This window comes from Canis lupus, chromosome 13, assembly GCF_011100685.1.
Source record: "Canis lupus familiaris isolate Mischka breed German Shepherd chromosome 13, alternate assembly UU_Cfam_GSD_1.0, whole genome shotgun sequence".
NCBI lineage: Eukaryota > Metazoa > Chordata > Mammalia > Carnivora > Canidae > Canis > Canis lupus.
This window is the reverse complement of record NC_049234.1, coordinates 39213676-39239605: the sequence shown is the minus strand read 5'-3', so window position 1 is coordinate 39239605 and position 25930 is coordinate 39213676. Positions and strand designations below refer to the sequence as shown.

General features: G+C 68.4%; 1 protein-coding gene across 6 annotated transcripts; it reads left to right on the top strand.

The window, feature by feature from the left end:
- Positions 1 to 573: 573 nt before the first annotated feature.
- On the top strand, positions 574 to 21815 carry WFS1 (wolframin ER transmembrane glycoprotein). Of its 6 annotated transcripts, none has more exons than XM_038555933.1 (8): positions 574 to 684; positions 7048 to 7319; positions 12285 to 12367; positions 12611 to 12755; positions 13908 to 14078; positions 15411 to 15491; positions 17300 to 17445; positions 19500 to 21815. In XM_038555933.1, the coding sequence occupies exons 2-8, from the start codon at positions 7049 to 7051 to the stop codon at positions 21306 to 21308; spliced, it is 2706 nt and encodes a 901-aa protein (XP_038411861.1). In that variant the 5' UTR covers positions 574 to 684; position 7048; the 3' UTR covers positions 21309 to 21815. The 6 variants fall into 6 exon arrangements, with proteins under 6 accessions (XP_038411861.1, XP_038411860.1, XP_038411864.1 ...); XM_038555936.1 differs by lacking the exons at positions 574 to 684; positions 7048 to 7319 and adding exons at positions 7377 to 10253; positions 10738 to 10810; XM_038555932.1 differs by lacking the exon at positions 574 to 684 and having other exon boundaries at positions 7048 to 7259.
- Positions 21816 to 25930: the final 4115 nt, after the last annotated feature.

The following is a 25930-nucleotide window of genomic DNA, read 5'->3' as shown; positions in this document are numbered from 1 at the left end:
CTCTTATGAATAAATAAATAGAATTAAAAAAAAGGAAGAAAAGAAATGATCATGGACCTGAAGTTGGGGACGTTGGGGCCAGAGAGGTGGGTGAAAGGTGGCCCGAGTCTTGTGCAAGGGCCCAGCCACCTGTTAACAGATAGAGAGGCCAAGGGGCCTAGATCTGAGCCTGCCGCCTCGGGAGGGGGCGGGGCCTCGGGTACGTGGGGGCGGGGCCTCACTGGCGGGGGCGGGGCCGGGGCGGGCCCTCGCTGGGTGGGGCGTGGCTGCAGCCAGGCGGGGCGGAGCCGGGGCCGACTCGGTTCGGAAATTTTCGCTGTGGGCGGGTCGGACCCGCCAGGGAGCGGCCGGCGGCGGCCAGGCGAGGCGCCCCGTGATTGGCGGAGGCGCGCGGCGATTGGCAGGCGCGCCGGCCATTCCGCGGGCCGAGCCGGCGCCGCGTCTTCCGAGCCGCGTCGGGAGTGGAGGTCGGCCCGAGGCCCCGCCCCCGCGCTGGCCCCGCCCCCGCGCTGGCCCCGCCCCCGACCCGCCCCGTGGGGGCCGCGCTCGCAGGCGCTCCCCGCCGCTCCGCTCGCGTCGCCGGCTCCGCAGGCCCGTCCGCTCCACCCCGGGGCGTCCGGCTCTCGCGAGCAGCGCCGCGGCAGGCCCGGAGCCCGAGGGCGTCGCGCGGCCCACTCGCGGCCGGTGAGTACCCCGCGGCGGGCGGCGGGCGCTGGGAGGACAGCTGGGAGGCGCCGCCCGCCGCGGGCCTCAGTTTCTCCACCTGCGCAGCGGCCCCAGCGGGTCCCCGGGAGGCGGGGGCGGGGCCTGCCGGGGGAGGGGGCGCCCTCGGGCCTCGTGGGGCCCCGCGGCTCCGAGCACCGGGAGGCGGCGGGGCGGGGGTGGGGGGACCCAGGGCGCCCCGGGGGGTGGGGGGGCGGGGGAGAGGGCGAGGGAGGGGGAGGGGGTCCCGCCCGCACAGCCCGGCGGGGGTCAGGGGGTCAGCGCGGCGCGTCCCGTCCCCGGGGCCCCTCCCGCTGCGGGGCGAGCAGGGGCAGCGCAGGGGCGGCGAGGCCCGGCCTCCCTCCTCCACGTTGGTCCTGTCGTGACAGGTGGAGACTTTGGGAGGGATGTCGCCCAGCCCTGGGGATGCGGGGAGCAAATCCCCCAGCTACGGGGTGTGGGCCTTTGCAGTGTCAGGGGAGCAGGAATCAGAGCCCCAGGGGCTGGGGTCAGCGGGGCAGCGGGGGCGCGGGGAGGCTGGGGCCTGACCAGGAGGAGATGGAGGAGGAAGCCCGGCCCCGCCCCTCACCTTGCACAGTGACCCCTGGCCCCCGGCCTGCTCGCAAAGGGCTCTCCCTGCTGCCGGCATCTGTCACTTGCGGGTCCTCGGGCACCCTCTCTGCTGCCCGTCAGGGAGCCTCGTCCACAGAAGCCCCGGGGCAGGCTCCCCGCTGTCCAGTCCTGGCCCCGCGTCCCCAGGGGCTGAGTCTCAGGGCAGCCCCAGGTGTCTGACCCGAGACTTAGAGGAGGGCTCCTCATATTTCTGCTCCTTAGGGGCGCCGTCCCCCACGCAGATGGACCTCTGAACACAGGGAGGGATGCTGGGAGACCCCACACCCGCTTTCCCAGGACGGAAGACTGTGTGGAGGGCTCCTTGCTCACACCTTCCAGCCCCTCCTGCTCCAGAGCTGGACAGGCCCCAGGGGCTGGCGACAGAGGGGTCCCCGGCTCACCCGTGGCCCAGGGGTACCCGAGCTCTGGGACGGACACCAAACCAGGGCCAGGATGATGATGCTAAGGATCATAGCAGGGAGGGAGCTTTATATGGCTCCTGCCCTCTCCCACGTCCCCAGCACTGAACGAGGCACCGCTGCTGTGGCCCCAGCCACAAGCCAGGCCACCCCGCCCCCCTCCCCCCCCACGTTCAGTTGCGGACACTCTCCTCTCTTCTGGGCCCAGAGCCACAGGCAGATGCCCGCCCTGGACCAGGCCTCCTTAGCTTCCCCCGGACAGTCACCGGCCCCTTCCCTGGTGTCCCCGCCCTGTCCCCACACACCCCAGTGGTTCTGTAACTTTCACTTCCCTCTGGGCACCGTCCTCCTGCACTCCTGGCCCCACGCTGCACTCTGGCTCCAAGGCACGGCGCCCATTCAGGCCCAAGGCTCCTGCCTCAGCTGCCCACACTCCCGGGGGTCACTTCCCAGCCTTCCGCCCCTTCCTGGCCACGTCGCAGGTCACTCTCCCTCAGCTGCCTTTTCTTCTGGGCAGTTCCCTGTTGGGGTGCCCACACTCCTCCGTTCCTCCTTCCTGCCATTCTTGCCTGCCTCACGCCTGCTTGTCCTGAAGGCTGAGTCAGGGCCTCCTTCCTCCGACCCTACCTTGCTTCCCAAAGCTGAGTGAGAACCCCCCTTGGGGTGCCTGCGCCCCAAATGCTGCTCCGTCTTTGTAGCCACCTGTTTAGGTGTCCTCCCCCTGGGCATGAGCTGCTCAGAGGCTAGCCCTACAGAAGCGCTCTGGGGCAGGGAGGCCCAGCACAGTGCATAGCAAGGGGTCGTCCCGCAGTCCGGGTGTGCTGACCCGCCGGGGCCGAGTGCAGAGCAGGGGCCGGGCGTGCAGCACGGGCTCGGCCCCTGGGCGTCGTGCATGGCTGTCCTTGACCAAGGGTTGGGCATTCCCTCCTGCTTCCCACTTTCTGTGAACTTGGCACATTGAGTGGAGTCGGAATGTTCCTTGCTTGGGCCCTTAATACTCTGGGGCAAAAATAGGTATCTGGGAGCCTCCAAGGGCTCTGTGCCCTTGTCTTGAGGAGCAGCCCTGTGCCTGGGGCTGGGCTGGGCCGCGCTGGAGCAGACCTCCCAGACCTTGGGAACCCCCAGCCCTTTCACTCAGGGCTCAGGCACAGATGTGTTTTAAAATCTACTTTGTTTTAATTTCCTTTTTTTTTTTTTTAAGATTTTATTTATTCATGAGAGACACACACAAAGAGGCAGAGACACAGGCAGAGGGAGAAGCAGGTTCCATGCAGGGAGCCCGACACGGGATTCGATCCTGGGACCCCGGGGTCACGGCCTGAGCTGAAGGCAGATGCTCCACCGCTGAGCCCCCGGGGGCCCCCAACTTTGTCTTAATTTCCAAAGCCGTATACAACTGTTAGAGAAAATTAGGGAAATACGTTTAGGAAAAGAATAGACTAAAGCCGCGCATCATCCGTGCACCCAGAGAGAGCCAGTCCTAACAGGCCAGGGGGCACCTTCTTTCCTCTTTTCTGCAGGGAGCTTTTTCCTTTCATTCTCAAGACACTGGAGGATAATTCTCAGGCTGCTTTAAATCCCGTTTAACAGTGTTGTACCAACAGCCGGCTGCACCTGGAATGTTTGTGTACAGGTCGCGGTGACGGTCTGCGGAGGTCGCCGCGGGTGGAGGGGCTGTAAGGAGCAGGGGTGCCCCTCTGCATGGTGCCGGTTTGCCCGAACGCCTGCGAGCGTCGAACGCCTGCGAGCGTCCCCGCCTACTTCCCTGGGCTGGGCTTCTGGTTCGAGGCTCTGGCCAGAAGGCACTCAGCAACCTCAGAGCCTCAGGGCCTCAGAGGTGGGCTGCCCCCTCCCCCACCAGGGCAGCAGAGTGGGGCCTTGCTGCACACGGGTTAGAGCCTTTGGGGCAGAAGGCCACGCGTGGTCACTGTGCTGCACGTGTCCAGAGTCGCGCGGGCGGCAGCTCCTCAGCCGAGCTCCACGGTGCCGGTAGTTTGTGTTTTGTTGGGATAAAAATATGACTTGGTGCTCACGGGGAAAGAATGCCAGCACTTTGCTTCTCTGGATCTTGCACAGTGACAGGCTCCGAGCGACGCCGCTCTGGCCGCAGGCGGCAGGGGGTGGGCTGCCCCCCTCTGCGAGGGCTGCGGGGATCTACATGGAAGATGCGCCTGTCCTGCAGCCGCAGTCTGGGGCCTGGGGGGGCTGCTCAGTCACACGCAGGGCCCCATGTCGCCCAGCCGAGGCTCTTCCCAAGGCCGGGCCGTCCCTGGTGCGGGCAGGGCAGCGGGTGTTCTAGGTGAAGGCAGGTGCCCCTGCCCTCAGGGTGCCCAGGATCACCAGGGAGAGAGCTTGTTATGGCAGGGAAGGCCAGACACAGCGAGTGCGCGGGGGGACAGCGTGTGACCGTCCCCGTGACCCCACCGTGCAGCGACTCGTCTTGTTGACCTTCATGTGAGAGGCTCTTCTGACTAACTCAGAGAACCTTCATGCCTTCCTACTCACCAAGATTTTACTCGAACTGGTCGCTTGACCGCAAGCGACGTGGGACCCCAGCCCGCAGGCACCTGCGCGTGCCCTGCGCCCCAGAGGACGGGTTTCTACGCACGTGCCCTGGTTCACCCCCCGGGAGATCCAGCCTGGGTCGGGGGCGCTGGGTGCTTTAATGTTTTAGGGTCTGCGGACCGCATCCTCGCCCTCACACCCTCAGTCCCCGGCCCGACACGGGGGTGTTACCCCCTCGTGCAGACCAGGAGGCCGAGGCGCACAGAGGCTGAGTGGCCCTGGGCCCGGGCACAGTGGGACTCGTGTCCCGTTGGCCCGCGCCATCCCTCCCGCCCGAGGCCTGGGGGCCACTACCCGTGGCAGAGGACCTTCCAGGAAGCAGGCCCAGGGCCCTCGGCTCGGCCGGCGTGGGAAGAGGGGCTGGCGTGCGGGGCGGATGGAGCGGGTGGGAGGCAGCTGGGGCTGGAACGCAACAGCCCCCACCTGGATACAGGCTCTGCGTGGGATTCCGGCTCCACAAGCCCACGGCCGCCAGCACGGCTCCACCTTCCCCACCCGCGTTTCCTCATCCGTGAAACAGGCCGAGGTTGGATTGAAGCTTAAGCCGCCTGCCCGTCAGGCACACCAGCTGGCAGTGGTGCCTGTACCCCAGGCTGCATGGGACGCCCCGGGAGCCCCCAGACACGCACCCATCCCTGCTGCTATTCATGATGCGGGGGCCTGGCACAAGTGGCCGTCCCCAAGGCCAAGGGGGTGGTGCTTGGCCTGGGGGCGGGGGCCGGGACTGGCCCCGTGGGGCCTACAGAGCAGACAGACGTGCTTGCCACCTTGCGTTGGGGGTGACCCGCGTGGCCCGGTGTTCCCGCCCACACTGGCTCCACACGTCCACGCGTGCGGCTGAAGCACGGGGTTTACGGGAGTCGCCTCTGTGTTTGGTCCCTAGGGCCTGCGGCCAGGGGGCGGCTGGGAGCAGCGAGCTGATGGCAGGGGGCTCCTGGGGCTGCCCGTGTCCCCACCACGCCCCAGGATGTCGCAGGACACAGATGCCATCCCTGGGGGCAGGAATGCCCAGACTGAAGTTTGTGGGGTTGTTCGGTGGACGCAGATCCCATGTTGGGTACCCACGGTGGCTGGGGGACAGGGCGGGCAGGGCCACGTGGCGCCTGGGCCCCTGCCCCTTCCTGTGTGACAGCCGTGGGCCGGAAGCCCGGTGGGCCCGCAGCGTGGCAGCTGGTGATGGAGCCAGGCCCGGGTGCCGCCTGCCGCGTCCAGTGTCATCTGGTCCTCGCAGCCCCGCACTGGGACACTTGTCCTGCCTACGTGGCCTGCCTGGCCTGCCGGGACCGCAGGGCAGCCCTCTCCCTGCTCCGCGCTCACGCTCCTGGGCTCAGCGACGAGGGCGGCCTTGGCCTTGATCCGGGGCGGCTCGCGGTGTCTTCTCAGAGTCTGACGGGCCACCCCGGGCCCGGGCACACGTTTCGCCTGAGTGCTCAGGGGCGCCTGGCCCCAGGTCCACCCGCCCGTGGGGCTCCTCCTCGAGCTTCCAGCTGGCTCTGTGTCCCTGGTGCTTCCTGCCATTCTGCCGTGGGGTCCCCTGACTGAGCCCCGCCCGGGTCCCCGAGGGCCGCAGAACCCTCATTCCCTGTTCCTGGGCCTCTGCCTGCACCAGGCTGCGCACCACTCACCTGCCCAAGCCATCAGCGGGCCCTCCTCCCACCCCTCCTCCCACCCCTCCTCCCCACCTCCCCGCCTCCCTGCCTCTCCCTCCTCCCCACCTCCCTGCCTCCCCCTACCCCTCCTCCCACCTCCTCCACCCCTCCTCCCTGCCTCCCCCCACCCCAACCCCTCCCCTCCTCCCCCTCCTCCTCCCACCCCTTCTCCCCGGCTTCCCCCACCCTTCCTCCCTGCTTCTCCCCACCCTCACCCCTCCTCCCCACCCCTCCTCCGCATCTCCCTGTACCCCTCCCCCTCCCAGCCCCCCAGGCCTCCCCTCCCATCCCTCTTCTCTGTCTTCCCCTCCTCCCCATCTCCCTGTACCCCTTAACCCCTTCCAGCCCCCCAAGCCCTCCCCTCCTCCTCCCCTCCCCACCTCCCCTTTCCTCCCTTCCACTTACCTTCTAACATTTATGAACTTTTTCTCTGTGTTTGGTTCCTTCTGGGGGCTCCAAGGTCATCCTTCCCGCCCTCCCTCAGGCTTCTGGTGAAGGCTCATGACCCTCTGTGGCCCGTGGTTGCAGCTGCATTTCCTGTCCCCAGCGCCATCTTCACGTGGTGCTCTTTCTGTATCCCTGTTTCCTTCCTCCTCTTGTCAGGACACTGGTCATGGGATCGGGGCCACCCACAACCAGGGTGATCTCATCCCAAGATCCTTAATCACACCTGCAAGTAGGGTCACTTTCATGGATGGGGGTGGACATACGACATGCAGGCCACCCTTCCGCCCGGAGCCAGACACCGTGCTCAGCTCCGTGTGGAGCATCTCACTGGAACCTCACAAGGTTGCACCGTTCCTGCCACTCAGACAAGGACACTGGGGTCGCATGGCGCGTGCCCGGTGAGGCTGGACTCCAGGCCTCGGGATGGAGGGCCCAAGCTCATGACTGCTGTGGGGCCTGTAGAGCCGGTGGCCTCGAGGGAATTTCTTCCCTCGGTTTCCTCATCTGTTAAAGTGGGAAGGTCTAGGTGACTATTGTGAGGTCAAGGGAGATCCCTCATAGACCAGGAGGCAGCCCCCACCCATCCCTTTCCTGTCCCCTCTCCAGCTGGGCCTGGCACCTTATGTCTGACCCTTGGCTTTTCTCTCGGGCAGGATGGATGCCAGCACCCCCCCTACGAGCCCCTCTGGCCCACAGCCTCCACCACCGCAGCCCCAGGCCCGCTCGCGGCTCAATGCCACTGCCTCGGTGGAACAGGACGAGAGGGGGGCGCCCCGTGCTCCGGGACCAGACGCTGCCAACGCGGCTGCCCCCGCTGCAGCCCGGGCCCCAAGTGCTCGGAGCCAGGAAAGGGCGGACAGAGCAGGTAAGGGGCTGGGGCTGCAAGCTGACCATCCTCAGTGCCACCAGCGCTGCGTGAAGCCAGGTGAGCGAGCGGCGAGTCCGGCACGTGGCCTCCTGCGGGGCAGGTCCCTCGGGCCCTCCCGGCGATGAACAGCCTGGGGCCTAGCAGGTGTCACGGTCCCTGTCTTATCTATGACGTGACAGCTCAGCGCCGACCTGCACATGCCCTGGGCCAGCAGGCGGTCCCCACCAGGACCACGGGGGGCAGGAGGGCAGCCCCTCCATGCGGGTCCCACCCAGTGTGGGGAAGCCCATGTACCCCTGCCCATCATGGCCACCCCTCAGGGCCGTTGGGCCAGGCAGTCCCCTTGGTCCGGGAGCAGCAGGGACACTCCCCTCTGGGACCAGCTGCCACCTGGAGTCGCCTGGGTCCAGGTCCCCAGTGCCCTGTGGATCACTGTCCTCCATCCTCAGGCCGGGCTGCTTGGGGCAACCCCCACCCAGGTCTCTGCTCCCCTAGGGACCTTCCAGAGGCAGGGGTGAGGTGGTGTGAGGACCGGAGTGGGACAGAGGGTTCACGGAGCCCCTCGGTGAATCTGGGCAAGGTGCTAGGGCTTGGTCATGGGGCCCCTTGGTGAATCTGGGCAGGGTGCTAGGGCTGGGTCATGGGGCCCCTTGGTGAATCTCGGCAGGGGTACTAGGGCTTGGTCATGGGGCCCCTTGGTGAATCTCGGCAGGGGTACTAGGGCTTGGTCATGGGGCCCCTTGGTGAATCTGGGCAGGGTACTAGGGCTGGGTCATGGGGCCCCTTGGTGAATCTCGGCAGGGGTACTAGGGCTTGGTCATGGGGCCCCTTGGTGAATCTGGGCAGGGTGCTAGGGCTGGGTCATGGGGCCCCTTGGTGAATCTTGGCAGGGGTACTAGGGCTTGGTCATGGGGCCCCTTGGTGAATCTGGGCAGGGTGCTAGGGCTGGGTCATGGGGCCCCTTGGTGAATCTCGGCAGGGGTACTAGGGCTTGGTCATGGGGCCCCTTGGTGAATCTGGGCAGGGTACTAGGGCTGGGTCATGGGGCCCCTTGGTGAATCTGGGCAGGGTGCTAGGGCTGGGTCATGGGGCCCCTTGGTGAATCTCGGCAGGGGTACTAGGGCTGGGTCATGGGGCCCCTCAGTGAATCTGGGCAGCGTGCTAGGGCTGGTTCATGGGCCCTTCCCTGAATCTGGGCAGGGTGCTAGAGCTGGGTCATGGGGCCCCTCCCTGAATCTGGGCAGGGCACCAGGGCTTGGTCAGGCCTCCATCCACCTCCTGCTCCCCAGCGCAGCCCTCAGTGGCCACGGGCGGCACAGGTGAGTCAGGTGTGCCCCGACCCCAGCCGGACACAGTCGGGGGGCCGCAGAGGGAAGCCTAGGGCTGGGAGGGCTTGTGCTCTGGTCCCCGGGGCTGGGTGGCGGGACCCTGCTGTGTGGGAACAGGGGAGGCCCGAGTGAGTGAGTGGGGGGGGCTGGCAGGAAGGGGCGCCCCCCCGGTCCAGGGTGGGGTACGGCGGGGCCCACGAGCCCCGGGCCCCCAGTCCAGGTGGGGGGCTCAGGAGGATAATGGGGCTGCGTCAGGCCTGTCATGGAGACACAGCCGCTGGGGGGAGCCGTCGCCCCCCAGCCGCCACTGACACTGTTCCTGCTCTAGGGGCCGCAGGAGGCAGCGCTTGGGCCTCACTTGGGCACTTCAGGCCTGTGGCTCGTGGGGAGACAGTCTGGTACCACACGCCTTGGGGTGCCTCACCCCACGATTTCCCTGCGTCTTCCTGTCGCCCTGCCTGCCAGGCGCCCGCAGGCTCCCATTCCCACGTGGGGCTCTTGCCGGCCCACCCAGAGCTCCGGTCCTGCTGCCGCGCCTGGGGTGCTAGAGCCCGGCACCCAACACGCGGACTCTCAGTGGGAGCAGAAATGTCCCGAACTCCACTCTCCTTGCCGTGCATGCTGCCAGCCGACCGGGCGTCGGGCCCTTCTGTGCAGGGGCTGCGCCACGTGCAGGCAGGGAAGTGGGCTGTGGTCTGTGGTGTGGGCACCTTGGGGTGTAGAGTCCACGCTGCGTGTGGCGCTGCCCGCGGTCTGGCTCCAGGGCCAGCTCTCCGTGAGCCTCTCCCAGCTGGGCCCCCCCCCAGAGCTCGCGTCTGTCCCCATGCACCGCGACTCACAGGTCGTCGGGCCTTGGGATGGGCCAGGAAGGGCCAGCGACAGCCGCCGTGGGACCCTTGGGCTGCGTGCCCTTGAGGGAGTCAGGAGGCCGCAGGCACCCGCGTGTGCATCTGTGAAGGGCGAGAGCACCGCAGCCGTGAGGAGTCGCGCGGGGGTCGCGCCGGTGCCAAGACTGTGCGCGTCAGGTGACATTCCTCAGGCCCCCGCGCATGCAGGCGGGTGCTGAGTCGGGCCCCCACCCCGCGGGCACCGATACGCTTCCTGAATGTCCCCAGGCCGCCTGGCCCCGGTTCAGACCTCCTGGGACCCCCCCCCCACGCCCCGAACTCCTGTTTGGTAACTGGTGTTCCCGTGAGCTCGGGGCCGTGCGTGTCCACCGCCCGTGTGTGCACACGTCTCCCGGGAGAGCCTTGTTGGCTACAGCCCAGCTGTGAGCACGTGTTCAGGAGCCGGGGTGCAGCTGCTTTTGCCACGTGCTCCATCCCCGCGGGCGCCCAGGACGCGGGGACCCCCAGTATCCCTAGGCTTGGCAGGAGGCCTTGCTCCCCCAGATGGCCTGCACGGTTGACATAGTCCAGCACCCTCTGCCCCAGGCCACACCTGCGCTGCCCTTTCTCCTTCCTCTAGAGGCCGCTGCTCGAGACGACCGCTGCCAGCTCAGCAGTGCGCCCGTGCCGCTCAAGCCCCCAACAAGCACCTGCTGTGGGCGTCTGTGTGTACCCCGTGGCCGGCCCTGTCCCTGGTCCCCGTCATACCCCCTCACGGCGGCCAGTGCGGGAAGCTCTGTGTGGCCCCATGTAGAGACGACGACGCAGAGGCACAGGTGTGCCCCAGTGGCCAACGCTGAGTGACCCGAGGCTCCAGGTTAAGGGTGGCCGCGCCCGGCGGAGATGGAGCCTGGTGGCCTCGGGCCTGGGGCTCCCCTGCACAGGTCACATGGGGCCACGGCCTGGTTTATTCCAGAAACGCGGCCTGTCCTCGGGTGCTCTGGATCCCTGCATCTCCTTGAAAGGTCACCATGTTCTCCGCTGTTTCCGAGGCCTCCGGGCCGCTGAGGGGTCCTGACCCGGGGCTCTCGGCCACACACGCCTCGCGGCTGCCGAGTACAAAAGCCAGGGCTGGAAACACACTTGGTTTCAATCTGAGTGTGCAAACGTCCCGGGAGGGCAGTCAGGACTGCAAGTTTCACATAAGAGTCAGGAAACAGCGGTGGCCTGTTGGCCGCCTGTCCCCAGGAGCAGGAGAGACACCAGCCTGGCGGTCCTGCGGGGTGGGGTCCCACTCCGTGTCCTCCGTGTCCCCGCCAGCCCTGCACAGCCCGAGAGCGCGTGTCCCTGCTCCTTCCTCACCTGCATGTCTGCACGGGCAGGGAGTAGCCAGGTAGGCACCTCCAGGTCCCAGGGAGCGGGAGTGAGGCAGCACCACCACCCAGCTGGGCCCCCTGCATTAGCCCCTGGCTTCTCTAACTCAGTCAGACAAACCCGGGGGATGGCGAGAGCTGGGTCCCACCCGGCCCTTTCCTACAGCACCACCCCCACCCCCCAACCCTTTCCTACACCCTCCCTCTCCCCATGGAGGCGTCCTGGGCGGGCCTGGGGTCCAGGCGGGTACAGGCGGGTGCAGGAGGTGCAGGGGGAGGCAAAAGCTGAGCTGGCACTGCTGCCTGAATTCGGCAGGTCGTGCCCGCAGGTCAGGTGCGCGCCCCTCTCTGAGCCGCGCCTGGCCGCGCGGTTGCATGGGGAGCGAGGGCCCGGCGCCCGTCCTGCCCCTCCCACCCCCGGTCTGCGGGTGCTGACCGCCAACCAGGGAAGACGTGGCCTCGGTGGCTCAGCCCCAAGGCCCCAGGCATGAGGGAAGGGCGACGCGCCGAGGCCACGCCGGGCAGGGCCAGGCAGCGCGCAGTCCCGGGGCACAGGGCGCCCGCTGTGTTCCGGCCGCGCCTCTGCAGGCCCCAGGGAGACACGGGCCCCAGACGCTGGGCTGGGGGCCCTGGTGAGAGGCCCGGGGGAGTCCACGGGAAGCCGGCCCTTGGGGGGTGGCACAGACTCCCGGGGGTGAGGGGCGCGTCCCTGCTGAGCGGGAGGCCTGCAGTGAGGTGAGCGTGCGCATCCCACGGGTACCTGGGGTGCCCCGGACCTGCCACCCGCTGAGGAGGACCGTGGGCCCCGGACACGGACGGGGACACAGCCTCTGTGCTTCCTGCCCGAGGCCACTGTGGCCCCTAGGGCTGTGGGGCCGGGCTCCCAGGGCCCTGCAAGTCAGAGGCCGCCTTGGGAGGCGGACCGCAGCATGCCCTGCATGCTGGGACCCTTCGGGGAGCGCAGCCGGACCTGCGAGAGAACAGCCCAGAGGAAAACACACGCAAGGGTTGGCGGCACCATGGGAGGAGACTGGGGGACGTGGGGGGTGACACACAGCCTGCAGCTGAGCGCGGCCTCCTGAGCCCTGGGGGGTGCTGTGGGCGCCATGGTTACCGTCCAGCGTGGGGCCCGTGTAAGCGTGCATCTGAGTGTGTGCACCGACGCTGACCTCCCAGGGCCACGGGACGCCGACGCTGTCTGGCAGGCATGCGCCCGTGTTCACCAGGGCTCAGGTGCCCCGTAGGTCTGGGCTTCCACGCCGGAGCCTGGGATCTTTCTGGAGCCCCCCCTGAGCAGGCCTGTGCCCGGGGTGAGCGTGGGCCCTTCCTGCCGCTTAGAGCTGCAGCCGAGGTTTGGCTGCTGCACTCCAGGGTGCCTGTGTTGCCCGAAGGCCGCGTTCCAGCATATTCCGTCCACATCCACCCGAAGTCAGTGACGGCCCGGGTTGGCTGTGGCCTGCAGGCCTGACGCACTCCTGTCTTGCATTACTCAAGGGCCCATGAAGGCAGATGTGGAGGTGCCCTTTGGAGACGTGCTGGAGAGGGCCAAGGCAGGGGACGCCAAGGCGCAGACGGAGGTGAGCCCGCGTGCCGGGGCCCAGCCCTGGGAGCCGGGGGCCCCTCTGGGGGTTCCTCCCAGCCCGCCTGGGGCTCCCCCTCCTCCTCCGGGAAGCCCTCCGTGCCCCTCCTGTTGGCCAGGATGGGGCCACACCATCCCTGGGGTCCCCCACGGGCTAGCGGGCGCAGATGCCACGGGGCTCCCTGGCCCGGACACACACTGGGGCACCTTGGGGTGAGGCTTCAGTGGGTTCTTGCCGCAGGCGGGGAAGCACTACCTGCTCCTGGCGGGCACCAGGGACGAGGAGCTGAACAACTGCACGGCTGTCGACTGGCTCATCCTCGCTGCCAAGCAGGGCCGGCGCGAGGCTGTCAAGCTCCTGCGCAGGTGCCTGGCCGACAGGAAAGGTGGGTCCGCGGGAAGTCGCGCAGGTGCCCGGCCCCAGGGGCGCGGCTTGCCCATCAGGTGACGGCGGGGAATTCCCGGGGAAGTCCGCACTGCTCGGCAAGAGGTGCGGATCCGGTTTCGCCATGGTTGGCGGTGCATGCCATGGGCCGTCCCTGGGCGCGTGTTGGCGTCCTCAGCGCCCCGAGGAGGCGCCGCAGCAGAGCCCCCGGACGGCCAGCTCCTCGGTGCGTCGGCGCGAGGACCTGGCCCAGGTCAGGATGGACCTCGTGGCCGCCCGCATCTGGGGGCCACAGGCGGCGGAGACCATCGCTGTGGGAGGAGTGGGCGGGGGCCTGAGGCACGGGGGCCCTTCTGCTCCAGGAGCTTCAGGCTCGGGGAGATGGGAGCGCGTGTCACCAAGGGTTTTTTTAAACGACTTTTCCCCAGGCCGGAAAACTGCTTTGTGTTTGTTGTATAAAACTTGGAATATAAGTAAACAGGACACAAATGAGCCGTGACTTTGAAACGCAGACAGAAATGTTCTGAGTTTGCAGTATTTTCTCCTGGTTTGTATCATGTATTTAAGAGCCACGTTATCATGCAGAATCCCCATTCTTTGGAAGTGGGGCGGATGCCTTTGAGAGCGCGGGACGGCGGGTCTCCGTGGGCTCCCGTCCTGGGCAGGAGCAGGGGCTTTGCGCTGCCACTGGCCCGAGCCAGTCCGTGCGGCCCCCGCGGCTGCGGCCGGCGGTTCCCCGAGGCCGGGAGGGAGCCCGTGAGGCCCAGCGGAGCACGCGTCCTGCAGGGGGCCGGCCGGGGCCCCACGTGCCCCCCACACCCCCCTTTGTCATACCACGTGCTTCCTGGCCTGGAAAGAAATGTGACGCTCGAGGGGATGACTTGGAAGATGTTTGGAAGGATGGAAAGCCCTGTCCCTATCTCCGGCCTCACTGTCCTGGGTGGGGAGCACCGACAGCCCTGACAGTGGGGGGCGGGGGGGGAGGCAGCTCCAGCGCCTGCGGGACCCGGGCCCACCTCCCTCTGCGGTGAGCCGTCTCCTCGGGAAGGGCCGGCTGTGCAGGACCCGGATTTCCCAGCCGCCCTGGGGGGACGGAGCCTGGGAAGTGGGGGGACGAGGCGGGATGAGGCCTGTGATGCCTCCTGTGTCATAGGCATCACTTTTGAGAACGAGCAGGAGGTGAAGCAGCTCTCCTCTGAGACCGACCTGGAGCGGGCGGTGCGCAAGGCGGCCCTGGTCATGTACTGGAAGCTCAACCCCAAGAAGAAGAAGCAGGTGGCCGTGTCCGAGCTGCTGGAGAACGTGGGTCAGGTCAACGAGCAGGGTACGTGAGCCTTACGGGGCTGGGCCCCCCGCGGGGACCTCTGGGCTTCTCTGCTGGACACAGGGGGCTCCCCTGGGAGCCTACATGGGGTCCTGGGCAGAGACCCCCGAGTCCCCTCTAAGGCCCAGGCAAGCCCCTCTGGGTGTCGTCCTGTCCTGGGGGTGGCCTTACCAAGCCCTGCTTGAGCTCTGGTGCAGTCCATGGGCAGAGCCACGGAGCTGGTCCTTCTCGGGGTGTCCTGCTCCTCTGGCGGGGATGGGGCGCAGTAAGAGGTGCGGCGGGGAGCGGGTCCCCGGATGCCCGGGCTTGTGGGGCACTGAGCCCACCGTGGCTCAACGGCCTCCCTGAGGCAGGCCTCCCCCAGCCTCCGCACCAGCGGCCAGCCAGGAGGACAGGAGGACAAGAGGACAGGACGGCAGGGCAGCGGGCGCCCGGCCAGGAGTGGCCGCCCCATTTCCTGGGGCCCGACCCAACTGCCTCTGCGTCCCTGGGGGAGCATCCGCCTGCAGCCGTTGAGGAGGGATTTGTGCCCAGGGCCCCGCCCAGCCTTCTCTGGCCCCCCAGGGCTGCCCTCTGCCAACAGCACAGCAGCAGGGGCGGCCGCTGGGGAAGCCTTTGCCCCCCCCCGCCCCGGGTCTCCGGGCAGGACCCCACCCAGCTAGACCCGCCGAGGACTGGCCTGCTCCCGGGCCGGGGTGGGGGACACTGCTGGGGTGAGCGCAGGGGTCCCGGAGGCCGGGGCTCGGGGGGCAGCACCCTGCAGAGGTGTGCCTGATGGGGCAAGGTTGGGGCTGCCACTGTGAGGTCCCGGAGCTTGCGGTGCCAGCTTGGGCCCCTGCTGCCCACGCGCCAGGCCGTTTCTGTGGCCCTTGGCCTCTGTTGCTCACACGCCTCCCGCCTGAGCCAGGCCTGCAAAGGCCCCGTGGTGCCCGGCCTCAGGAGGACCAGGGCTTGCCGGGCTGGGGCTGTGGCAGGTGGTGACTGCGACGCGAGGAGAGGATCCTCCGGTCCGGGCTCAGCACTCAGCTGCCCGACGTGGGCGCCAGGGCTGGGGGGACAGGGACAGGCCTGGTGGGAGCCCACTGTACTCCAGGGGACAGGTGTGCCGGGGGACACGGCCAGCAGAGGTGTCTGGGGATGAGTCATGCCGACCAGGGCACTTCTGCATGTCAGCGCAGGGTCAGCCTCGGGGCTGCAGGGTCCGAGCTGGCTGCCAGGGAGGTGGCCCCGACCGGCCCGTGGAGGACTCACAGAGGCCCCGGGGTCCCCAGACCCACAGCTGCCCTGAGAGGACTTACCTGCTTAGGTCGTCCATCTGTGTGTCACTTGCAGAGGGAGCGGCACAGCCGGGCCCCATCCCCAAGTCCCTCCAGAAGCAGAGGCGGGTGCTGGAGCGCTTGGTCAGCAGCGAATGTGAGTATGGCCTCCGGGCCCGCACCCGTGACCCGTCTGGCCAGGCGCCTAGGCCTGCGACCCCAGGCACCACGTCCACTCCCCGCTGCAGGGTCCAGACCTGGGGTCTGGGAGGCCTGATGGGTCCAGCCCGGTGGGGGCCGTGGGTGTTCTGGGCGGTGGGACCTGGCCCCTGCCCAGCGGATGCACCCGGTCCCTAGCAGGGCCGCAGGACAGTCCGTGCAGGACAGCGGGACAGGGCGGTGTGTGGGCGCCAGGGGGGCCGAGCAGGTCAGCAAGGATAAGGAGGCAGTTGGCCCCGGAGGGTCGGGGAGGGCGCGGGGGCACCCACAGGGGCGGGGGGCGTCCAGGCGGGAGACGACCTCACGTGCCCCAGGAGCAGCGGCCCAGCCGTGTGGACACACAGCTCTCAGGGTCCGGCACCCGTCCCGGAGGGGACCACACAGGAGGGACATGGGGCTGCCCGGCTCCTGCCTGTGCGCTCAGGCAGGCCTGGCTTCCTCCTGGTGCTGAGCCCACAGTGATGGTGGGAGTAGGGAGCCGAGCTGCAGCCCCAAGAGCTCCTGGGGCGCACGGACTGTGCAGAGGGCCCCCCCCACCTGGCTGCTCAGCAGGGTGCCCATCCCATGTTGTATGGCCTCCCTGGGGTGTTGGGCCGTGGGCGTCACGGACTCACCTACCTACTCCGTTCGGGGAGGCAAAGCGCTGTGGGATGCCGGACAGCGACAGAAGCCAGCGCGCCGGACCATTCTGGGCGGTCGTCAGGCCGGGTCACCAGGAGCCCAGGTGCTCTCGGGGCGAAAGCCCTGTGCCCACAAGCCCGTGGGGTGGTGCCCCCGAAGGAGCCCAGCTCCACCCTCTCGACCACCCCTCCACTTCCTCGGGCCCCTGGAGCCAGACGGTCAGGGTCGGGGGCCGTGCGGCCCTGGCAGGCGTCCGTGGCGGGGTGCTCGGTGCCCACCAGCAGGCCAGCTCCCCTCCGGTGCAGTTCTCCGCCCTCCCCACCTGCTCTCCCAGCAGCCTGCAGGCGTGTGCTTACTCCTCTCCTCCCAGAACCAAAAGGAGGAGACACCACCCCCCTCGTTCCCATAGCAACCCGCCCAGTCCTGTGCTCCCCTTGGGCCACGGCAGGCAGGGGCTTCTGCAGCCCCCGGCTCCTCTCCTCTCTTGGCCCTGCCCTTGCCATCCCACCAGCACGGCTCTGTCCCAAGCTCTGCTGACCTGTCCTCGGGCCCCGTGCCTCAGCGGCCACCAGACACCAGATGCACAGCCCGGCCGGGCCCCTGGGCCCCGTCCTCCCGCTGGTCACCTCGAGGCATCTCAAGCCTCACCATCCACCTGCCCCTGCGCCCTGTGTGAGGTCTGGGGGTCTGGCAGTCAACTAGGCCAGGAGCCTGGACAGGCAAGCGCTGGGCTCACACGTCCCAGCTTCTGGCGCGCAGTAGGCCGTCGGGCGCGTGCTGAGCGGAGGGTCGGCAGGGCCGTGAGGCCAGGGCTGGGACGAGGCAGCAGGAGGCGCTGGTGGTGAGGGTGGCGCAGGGCCCGGGGCAGACCCTGGGCTTGAGGGCCAGGGCGGGGGTGTGGGGTCAGCGTGGCAGCAGGTGGAGGGCGCGGCTGGAAGCCGTCTCGGCTGCCCCTCTCCTTCCGTCCGCCCGTCCTCGCCCACTGTCTGTCTGTCGGGACAGAGCTTGCCAGGCTTCACCCTCCGCCGGGCCTCAGCCTGCACTCCCTGGCTGGCCGCCCGCTCTCGTGGGGTGGCCGGGTGCTCGCAGGGTGGGCGGACCCTGTGCCCTCTGTCTCGTGCCCAGCCAAGAGCCACATAGCGCCGGACGACTTCGTGGAGATCACCAAGAAGTACGCCAAGGGCATCATCCCCGCCAACCTGTTCCTGCAGGACGACGACGACGACGAGCTGGCCGGCAAGGGCCCCGAGGACCTGCCCCTGCGTCTGAAGGTGAGTGGGGCCGGGGGCTGTCAGCACCCGCCCGCCTGGCCTCCCCCGCGCCTGGGCCTGCCCTCCTCTGGGGCCCACGGCTTGTAAGGACCGTCCCCACGTTGTCCCTCAGATGCTTCCCCGCGCCTCTGCAGGAGGAAGGGCCGTGCTCTCCTGGAGGGGCCCGGTGAGCCTGGGCTCCGAGGCCGGGGCGCCGTCCTGCCCTGCGGCTGGCTCCTGCTCCTTTCTTAAAAACGTCTTTTATGGTCAGGGAACAGCCCGTTGTAATTTGCTGGACCTCGTCCGCGGGACAGTTCTCAGTTTCCCAGTTGGGGCCCTGAGAGTAGGGCTTGGACGGAAGCTCCCTGGGGCAGAGCTGGGGCCGCGGCCCAGTGGTCCCGGCACCTCGCTGCACAGACATAGGCAGGACACGGCGTTCCACAAGCTTCACGGTCATTTTTTAGATGTCTCATTCCTCTGTTTGACAGAGCACGCTTGCAGAAGCAGGGGGAGCGGCGGGGAGCGGCAGGGGCAGCAGGCTCCCCGCAGAGCAGCGCGGGTGGTTGACATGCTGACGGGGAGCCCCAGTTCCCGTGCAGGGCTGCAGGTGTGTCCGGGCGTCCGGGTACCTGCACAGAGGGCCCAGGAGCCACAGCGGCCCGGGAGCTGCGGTGCGCAGCTGGCGCTCAGGGACCCCCGCCGGCCGTGTGGCCCTGCCTCCGTCTGGTCTGGTGGGCGGCACAGGTGCGCACTGGTCACCTGTGAGGTGGAGGCTGCTCCGGGCGGGCGGGAGGGTGTGGTCGTCAGCTGGGTCGTGCGGGGTCATCGGCCGGGGTGGGGGGTGGTTGTCAGCCGGGGTGGGTGGGGAGTCGTTGGCCGGGTGCTCGTTGGCTCGAGTCCTTGCCTGTTCCAAGGCAGGGAGCAGGAGGGCTGTCACCAGGGCCCTAGACGGAAGGTGGCTGCGCACACGGGTGCATGAAGACAGGCTCACACATTCCCTAGTGTTTTAGGCCCCCATGTGCGCCCGGCTCCCCGCCTCTGCAGAGCGCACTCCGGTTCCTCCCAGGTGTCGTCTTCTCAGGCTGACATGTGACACCCCGTGCTGGTACAGTCACGTGGTCGTGCCCACCCAGGACGCCCCCAGGTTCTCCAGGCTGTGGCAGAAGTCGTCACGCCCCTGAGGGGGCTCCAGGCACCATCCAGGCTCCCCTGCCCCCCCGTGGGTGGTGCTGTGCCCTTGGGGACCCGCTGCCGCCCCTGCAGACCCCATGGAGGGCCAGCACCTGCGCCCCTGCCTCGCTTCCCCGAGCCCAGCAGGGCCACACCCCTCAGAGTTGTGCACGGCGCTGGAGCCCGGCCCGGGTGTCGGAACCGCCCTGCCCCCTGCCCTGGGCGGCCCCCCTCGCCGCCCCCCATCCCCCTTCGTTCTGTGCTGCGCAGAGGTCTGAGGGTCGCCCCTGCCCTTTGCACCGGGTGCAGGTTGTGGCAGTGGCCGTCGGGGCTGAGCGTGGGGCAGCACGGCTGCGTGCAGGTGGCGGCCAGTCTGCGGGTCCTCAGGGTCCCGGTCACTAGCCCGCTAGCCCACTAGCCCACTAGCCTGCGTGGCTCCCTTGCCCTCAGGGATGAACCCCGTCCCCCACAGGTCACGCTGGCTGAGCCCTCCTCCTGGCTCCCCACACCCGCTGCCTGCCCGGGGACGGTGCAGAGCCCTCCGCGGGCTCCCCTGCCCTTAGCCGACACAGGGGCAGGGGGCCAGGGGCCGAGGCTCGGGGCACCCTGGTTGCGGGGGGCCCACCCTGACGTGCCTGCGGGTGCTGAGGTCTCCAGGGGACGCTGGCTTGCAGGAGTCTGCACACCCGGCAGGTTGGGACGGGAGGGGGGCCAAGGATGGGCAGCAGAACCTGCAGCTCCGGTGCAGCTGGGGGACGGGCCAAGTGGACCGGAACGCGGGGACCCGCTGGGACCAGGGGACCAGGGGCCCAGGGGTAGTGGGCTCCCGCGGTTGGCAGAGCGCCGAGGGCGACGGGGCTCGGGTCGGCGTGCATCACAGCTGGTGTCCGTGTCCACACCTGCAGATGGTCAAGTACCCGTTGCACGCTGTCATGGAGATCAAGGAGTACCTGATCGATGTGGCCTCGCGGGCGGGCATGCACTGGCTGTCCAGCATCGTGCCCACCCAGCACATCAACGCCCTCATCTTCTTCTTCATCATCAGCAACCTGACCATCGACTTCTTCGCCTTCTTCATCCCGCTGGTCGTCTTCTACCTGTCGTTCGTCTCCATGGTGATCTGCACCCTCAAGGTGTTCCAGGACAGCAGGGCGTGGGAGAGCTTCCGCACCCTCACGGGCCTGCTCCTGCGCTTCGAGCCCAACCTGGACGTGGAGCAGGCCGAGGTCAACTTCGGCTGGAACCACCTGGAGCCCTACGTGCACTTCCTGCTGTCTGTCTTCTTCGTCATCTTCTCCTTCCCCATCGCCAGCAAGGACTGCATCCCCTGCTCTGAGCTGGCCGTCGTGTCCATCTTCTTCACCGCCACCAGCTACGTGAGCCTGAGCTCGTCTGCCGAGCCCTACACCCGGAGGGCCCTGGTGACCGAGGTGGCCGCCGGCCTACTGTCCCTCCTGCCCACCCTGCCCTGCGGCTGGCAGCACCTGAAGCTCCTGGGCCAGACCTTCGTCACCGTGCCCCTGGGCCACTTGGTCGTCCTGAACGTCAGCGTCCCCTGCCTGCTGTACGTGTACCTCCTGTACCTCTTCTTCCGCATGGCGCAGCTGCGGGGCTTCAAGGGCACCTACTGCTACCTGGTGCCCTACCTGGTCTGCTTTATGTGGTGTGAGCTGTCCGTGGTCATCCTGCTCGAGTCCACCGGCCTGGGGCTTGCCCGAGCCACCGTGGGCTACTTCCTCTTCCTGTTCGCGCTCCCCGTCCTGGTGGCCGGCCTGGCGCTCATGGGCGTGCTGCAGCTTGCCCGCTGGTTCCTGTCGCTGGAGCTCACCAAGGTGGCCGTCACTGCGCTGCTGTGCAGCGTCCCCCTGCTGTTCCGCTGGTGGAGCAAGGCCAGCTTCTCGCCGGTGGCCATGGTCAAGTCCCTGACGCGGAGCTCCGTCGTCAAGCTCATCCTGGTGTGGATCACGGCCATCGTGCTCTTCTGCTGGCTGTATGTGTACCGCTCGGAGGGCATGAAGGTCTACAACTCCACGCTCACCTGGCAGCAGTACGGCTTCCTGTGCGGGCCCCGGGCCTGGAAGGAGACCAACATGGCCCGCACCCAGATCCTGTGCAGCCACCTGGAAGGCCACAGGGTCACATGGACGGGCCGCTTCAAGTACGTGCGGGTGACGGAGATCGACAACAGCGCCGAGGCGGCCATCAACATGCTCCCGCTCTTCGTGGGCGACTGGATGCGCTGCCTGTACGGCGAGGCCTACCCGTCCTGCAGCCCCGGCAATGCCTCCACGGCCGCGGAGGAGCTATGCCGCCTGAAGCTCCTGGCCAAGCACCCCTGCCACATCCGCAAGTTCGACCGCTACAAGTTCGAGATCACGGTGGGCATGCCCTACAGTGGCGCCAACGGCTCCCGCGGCCCAGAGGAGGACGACGTCACCAAGGACATCGTGCTGCGGGCCAGCGGCGAGTTCAAGGACGTGCTTCTCGGCCTGCGCCACGGCAGCCTCATCGAGTTCAGCACCGTCCTCGAGGGCCGCCTGGGCAGCAAGTGGCCCGTCTTCGAGCTCAAGGCCATCCGCTGCCTCAACTGCATGGCACAGCTGTCCCCCGCCCGGCGCCACGTGAAGATAGAGCACGACTGGCGCAGCACCGTGCACGGCGCCGTCAAGTTCGCCTTTGACTTCTTCTTCTTCCCGTTCCTGTCGGCCGTGTGAGCCCGTCCCCGCCCGCCTCCCCCGGGCCGCCCAGCTGAGCGTGCGCCTGTGCCCACCGGCCTGCGGACACCTCTGGTCGCCGCCCGTCCCGGGCACCAGCACCACAGGAACTGCCTGCAGCGTTGGGAGTCGACGTGGCCGAGAGCTGGCGGGGAGAGCACCTTCCAGGGGAGGCCCCGCCCACCTGCCCCTTCACTGTCCTGCACCGCTGGCGTCTCTTATTTATTGGGTCACTGCTAAGCTTCGACAGCTGTCTGCCGGAGCGGGGCTGGGGCAGGCAGGGGGCGGGGAGGGGAGGGGCGGCTCTGGGCGCTTGGGGCTCGAGGGTCAGCGTGCAGACGAGGGGCCGATGCACCCAGGATGGGGACTTGGACATGGGAGGCACCCGCGCCGTCCCCTCCTGCGCCGTCCCCGCCCGGCGCTCAGAAGAGTGTGGCCCTGCTCCATGCCGGACACAGAACGTCAAGGTCCAGATGCAGCTGAAATAAAAACACTTCACGAAACCTACTGCTGGTCTTTTCTTTATTTAAAAACACGGTTTTCCTGTACATTGCGGAGAGCAGGTGGCTCGGCCACGCTGATCTCACTGCCACAGTCGCCAGGAGCGGGGCTGACGCTCCCGGTGGCGGGCGACCCCCACCCAGCCCCGGCCAGGGTGCAGCCGGAGGCCCCGCTGCGCTTGGGGCCTGTGGGGTGGGGGGCACGCATGGTCCCGGGGACCCGAGGGGCTCGGCCCTCCTGAGACGGCGCTCGCCTGTGCCCCACGGTCAGGAGCAGACACGCGCTGGCGACACGTCGGTGAGGCCGTGGCCTGTGCTCGCTGCCGCACCGCGATAGAGCCACCTAGGGCGTCGGAGCACGAGGCCGTGCCCCTCGGGTGGGTGCCGTGTCCACGTCCTTCCTGTTTCTTCCCTGACGCGGAGGTCAGGGACCCTGGGGCCTCCCCGCTGTCTGCGCTCGCCTCCGGGCGGCTGCCTCCGGGCTCTGTGGACCCGGCCCATGTGGACGCGGTGCCAGCAGCTGTGCCCCTGCACTAGCTCCGCGTCCCCCAGCGCCTGCTCCCGGGCTCCTCGCCTGCGCAGCCAGACGTGGAAGGTCACACCACCCCCCCCCCCGCCCTGTCCCGGAGCCACAGACTCACGAGGCTGTCTAACACGTCTGCGGTTGGCCTGCCTGGCCCCCCAGGGACCGTCGGGGGGGTGGAGGGGCTCGGCGACCTCATCTGATCCTTGCACTCCATCGGTTGAGAGGGGTCGAGGGACGCCCCCAACGCACAGACACGGCGGGTGCAGAGTGGGGTCATAGGGCACACCAGCAGCGGGGCCGGGGTCACAGAGTCTGTCCCCTGGGCTGCCCCCGGCCCCCAGCGGAGCTGCCTCTTGTGTGCTCTCAGGGCCCAGGCGGGAGGGTTGGACCCCAGCTTCACCACCTCTGTCAAAGCCCCGCAAGACCTGCAGCTGATGGGTCCCGACCCCATACCGTCTCGTCTTTGTCCCGTCCTGTCCCCATCCCCATCCCGTCCCCGTCCTGTCCCCATCCCCATCCCTGTCCCCGTCCTGTCCCCGTCCCCATCCCGTCCCCATCCCCATCCCCATCCCATCTTTGTCCTGTCCCATCCCCATCCCCATCCCTGTTCCCATCCCGTCCCGTCCCCATCCCCATCCCGTCCCCATCCCGTCCCCATCCCATCCCAGACCCATCCCCGACCCATCCCGGACTGCAGAGTGGGCCGTCTGGGCAGGGCCCGGTGCCCAGAACTTACAGGGGACCCTTTGCCTGCTGCACGTGCCACGAAGCCGCAATGCACAGAGCGATGGGTGTTGGCGTCAACTCAGGTGGGTCCCCACGACCTGCTGCGAGCCCCAGCCTGCGCCTGCCCCTGCACACCGGGCTCCGGCAGGCCCAAGCGTCCCCCGCCTCTCCCTCGAGGCCTCACCACGCGACCTGTGGGGTCCCCTCCAGCTTTTTAAGAAAGTGACCCTGGGGCACCAGGGCGGCTCAGTCGGTGAGGCATCCAGGTGTCCCCTGGGGTCCTGGGATCCAGGCCTGAGGTGGGCTCCGCACTCAGCGCTCCCCTCCCTCCCCCCTCCCCCTCCCTCCCCCCTCCCTCTCTCCCCCTTCCAACCCGTCTCCCCCTCTCTCCCTCCTCCTCCCTCACTCCCTCTTCCTCTCCCTCTCTCCCCTTTCCTCCCCATCTCCCCTCCCTCCCCCTCTCCCTGTCCCTCCTCCCTCCGTCCCTCCCCCTGCCCCCTCCCTCCCCCTCCCCCTCCCCCTCCCCCTCTCTAATAAATGAAATGTCAAGGAAAAAAACCACTTTACAGAATAACAGTGTTTGGGTTGGGACTGAGCCGAGTGGGCCTGCGTCCATGAGCCGGCGCATCCCGGCAGCCCGGCCCCGGGACCCCAGGGCGCAGGCCCGCCTCCGGGCTGCATCACGGGATCCGATCCTCGGTTGCATCCAGAAAAGCTGGGACACGTACAACAGGCTTTGTCCAGCGTCACTGAGGAGCCCTGAGTACTGTCCTCGCCACCCACGAGCAAATATTTACCCCGCAGTGATGCTGGGCAGAGACCCTGACCCCACCTGTGCGTCAGGCCCGGGGCCCACCCCCAGGGGCGTCACGTGGTCGGGTGTCTGTGCCCCAAGTGGGGGGGGAGCCTCCTGGCTGCAGACGCGGGAGGGGGAGGCTCTGCAGCCCTGGGATGGGGGCAGGAGGCTGCGGGAGGACCGGGGCGCTGCGCTGTGACAGCGAGGGCAGGATCGCAGGCGGACAGGCTGGGGGACGAGGGTCACTTGGGGCCCCATGGACAGCCCTGGGCTTGGGGGCCAGGGGCCAGGCGGGGAGGGCCCCGGGGACACCCCAAACAGTGCGCCGGCTTCCAAGGAACCTTAGCCCCACGGCCCAGAGCTGTCCTGCTGGCGGAGAGGCCAGGCGCAGGCTCTGGAGGGGCTGAGCTCACGCCTCGGGGCAGGGGCGCCCCCGAAATGGGCTTCGGAGCCGGCTGTGGGCTGGCATGTGGTGCATGTGAAGGCGTCGGGTGCACACGCAGGCCCCACGTCCCCCCCCCCCCGTGTCACACACACGGGTCGGGCTTGCACGATGTCACGGGGCCCGGACAGCAGAGCCGGGGTGTGGCCAGGTCCTGCCCTGTGTCCCCGGGCCTCGAAGACAGTTTGCGGGGCTGGAGCTCTGTGCTCACAGCACCCGCGGAGGGGCCGCCCCTCCACCTGCTGGGGGAGACCGAGGCAGAGGGGAGGTGGCAGTCCATGCCCGCACCTGCCGGGCACCCCTCGGCCCTGCGAGCACCCTGGGATGACGCAGCGGCACCGCGGGAGCTGCTCCGGGAGGCCCCGGGATGCGTCTGTCCCGAGTGTGGAGCCGGTACAGCGGGCGCCTGGCGGGAGGGGAGGGGGGCACCGTGTGCCCATGTGCCCGGGACGGGCCCCCTCGGCCTCCTGCAGCCCCGGGGCACCCGAGGAAGGGCAACCCGGGGTCCTTATCCTCACTCCTCACCCCGGGGACGCTGCTGGCCTCGGCTCGGCCCCCATCCCTGTGTCCCCTTAATCCCCGCACCTGACACTTGTCCCCCTTATCCCCTTCCCCGGCTGCCACAACCACCAGCCCAGGCCCTCCCACATGCTGCTTGTCCGAGGCCCCGTCGCCCTGGTTCCCCCTGACTTGCTGACCTGACACAGCGTAATTTTTCTATTTTAGAAACAGAGACAGAGCATGGAGGGGGGTGGAGGGGAGGAGAGGGAGGGGTAGGCTCCCCGCGGAGCACGGAGCCCCATGCAGGGCTGGATCCAGGACCGGGGATCACGACCTGAGCCGGAACCCAGAGTCCACGCTCGAGGGACTGAGCCCCCCGCATCCCGGGCCCACCGCCCCCCCCCCCCCCCCCCCCCCCCCCCCGCCCGGCAGCCACTGCCCTTGTCCGCTGGCCTGGGCGGGGGTGTTGGGAGTGGCTCGCAGAGACCCCAGCCCGTGCTCCTGCTCCCCGTGCCCATCCTTTACTCAAACCCCCGCCTCCGGTGGCCCCGCAGAGGCCTGCAGCTCCCCCGCGGGAGCCCCCGCACCCCTGTGCAGACCATGGGACCGCTCCTCCCCCGTGGCCTCCCCTGTTCCCCTGTGCCGTGGCCCCTCCCCGCCTCCTCTCTGGCCTGCCTGCCCTCCCCCTCACTGCTGGCACCGCAGAAGGTAGTGCCTGGGGGCTCCGGTCAAGATGTTGGCCCCGGGATCGAGTCCCTGCGTGGGGCTCCCTGCCCACTGGGGAGCCTGCTTCTCCCTCTGCCCCTCCCCCTGCTCGTTCTCTCTCGCTCTCGCTCTCAAATGAATAAATCAAATCTTTTTTTTTTTTAATGGCCATTTTGGGTCCCAAGTGCAGTTGCCCGTGGAGTCAGCCCTAGATGCTCACAGCCCCGCAGTGGAAGCCAACTCGCCCCACCCTCACTCAGGAGGCAGTGGGGAGCCCAGGCTGGGGGATATTGGGCACCGAGCAGCGAGGGCGGGGGGGGGGGGGGGACCGGATGCAGCTGGGGGCCCGCGTGTCCCTCGTCCCTGACCCTGCTGGTCGGCCGCACCCGCACCCGTTCTCCCAGCAGAGGCGCGGCCCATAGCGGG

Excerpts from the sequence above, each read along its gene's own strand:
- WFS1 (XM_038555933.1), top strand. The coding sequence starts at position 7,049 with ATGGATGCCAGCACCCCCCCTACGAGCCCCTCTGGCCCACAGCCTCCA. Across the intron at positions 14,079-15,410 it reads GGGTCAGGTCAACGAGCAGG|AGGGAGCGGCACAGCCGGGC; the intron begins GTACGTGAGCCT and ends TGTCACTTGCAG. Across the intron at positions 17,446-19,499 it reads ACCTGCCCCTGCGTCTGAAG|ATGGTCAAGTACCCGTTGCA; the intron begins GTGAGTGGGGCC and ends CCACACCTGCAG.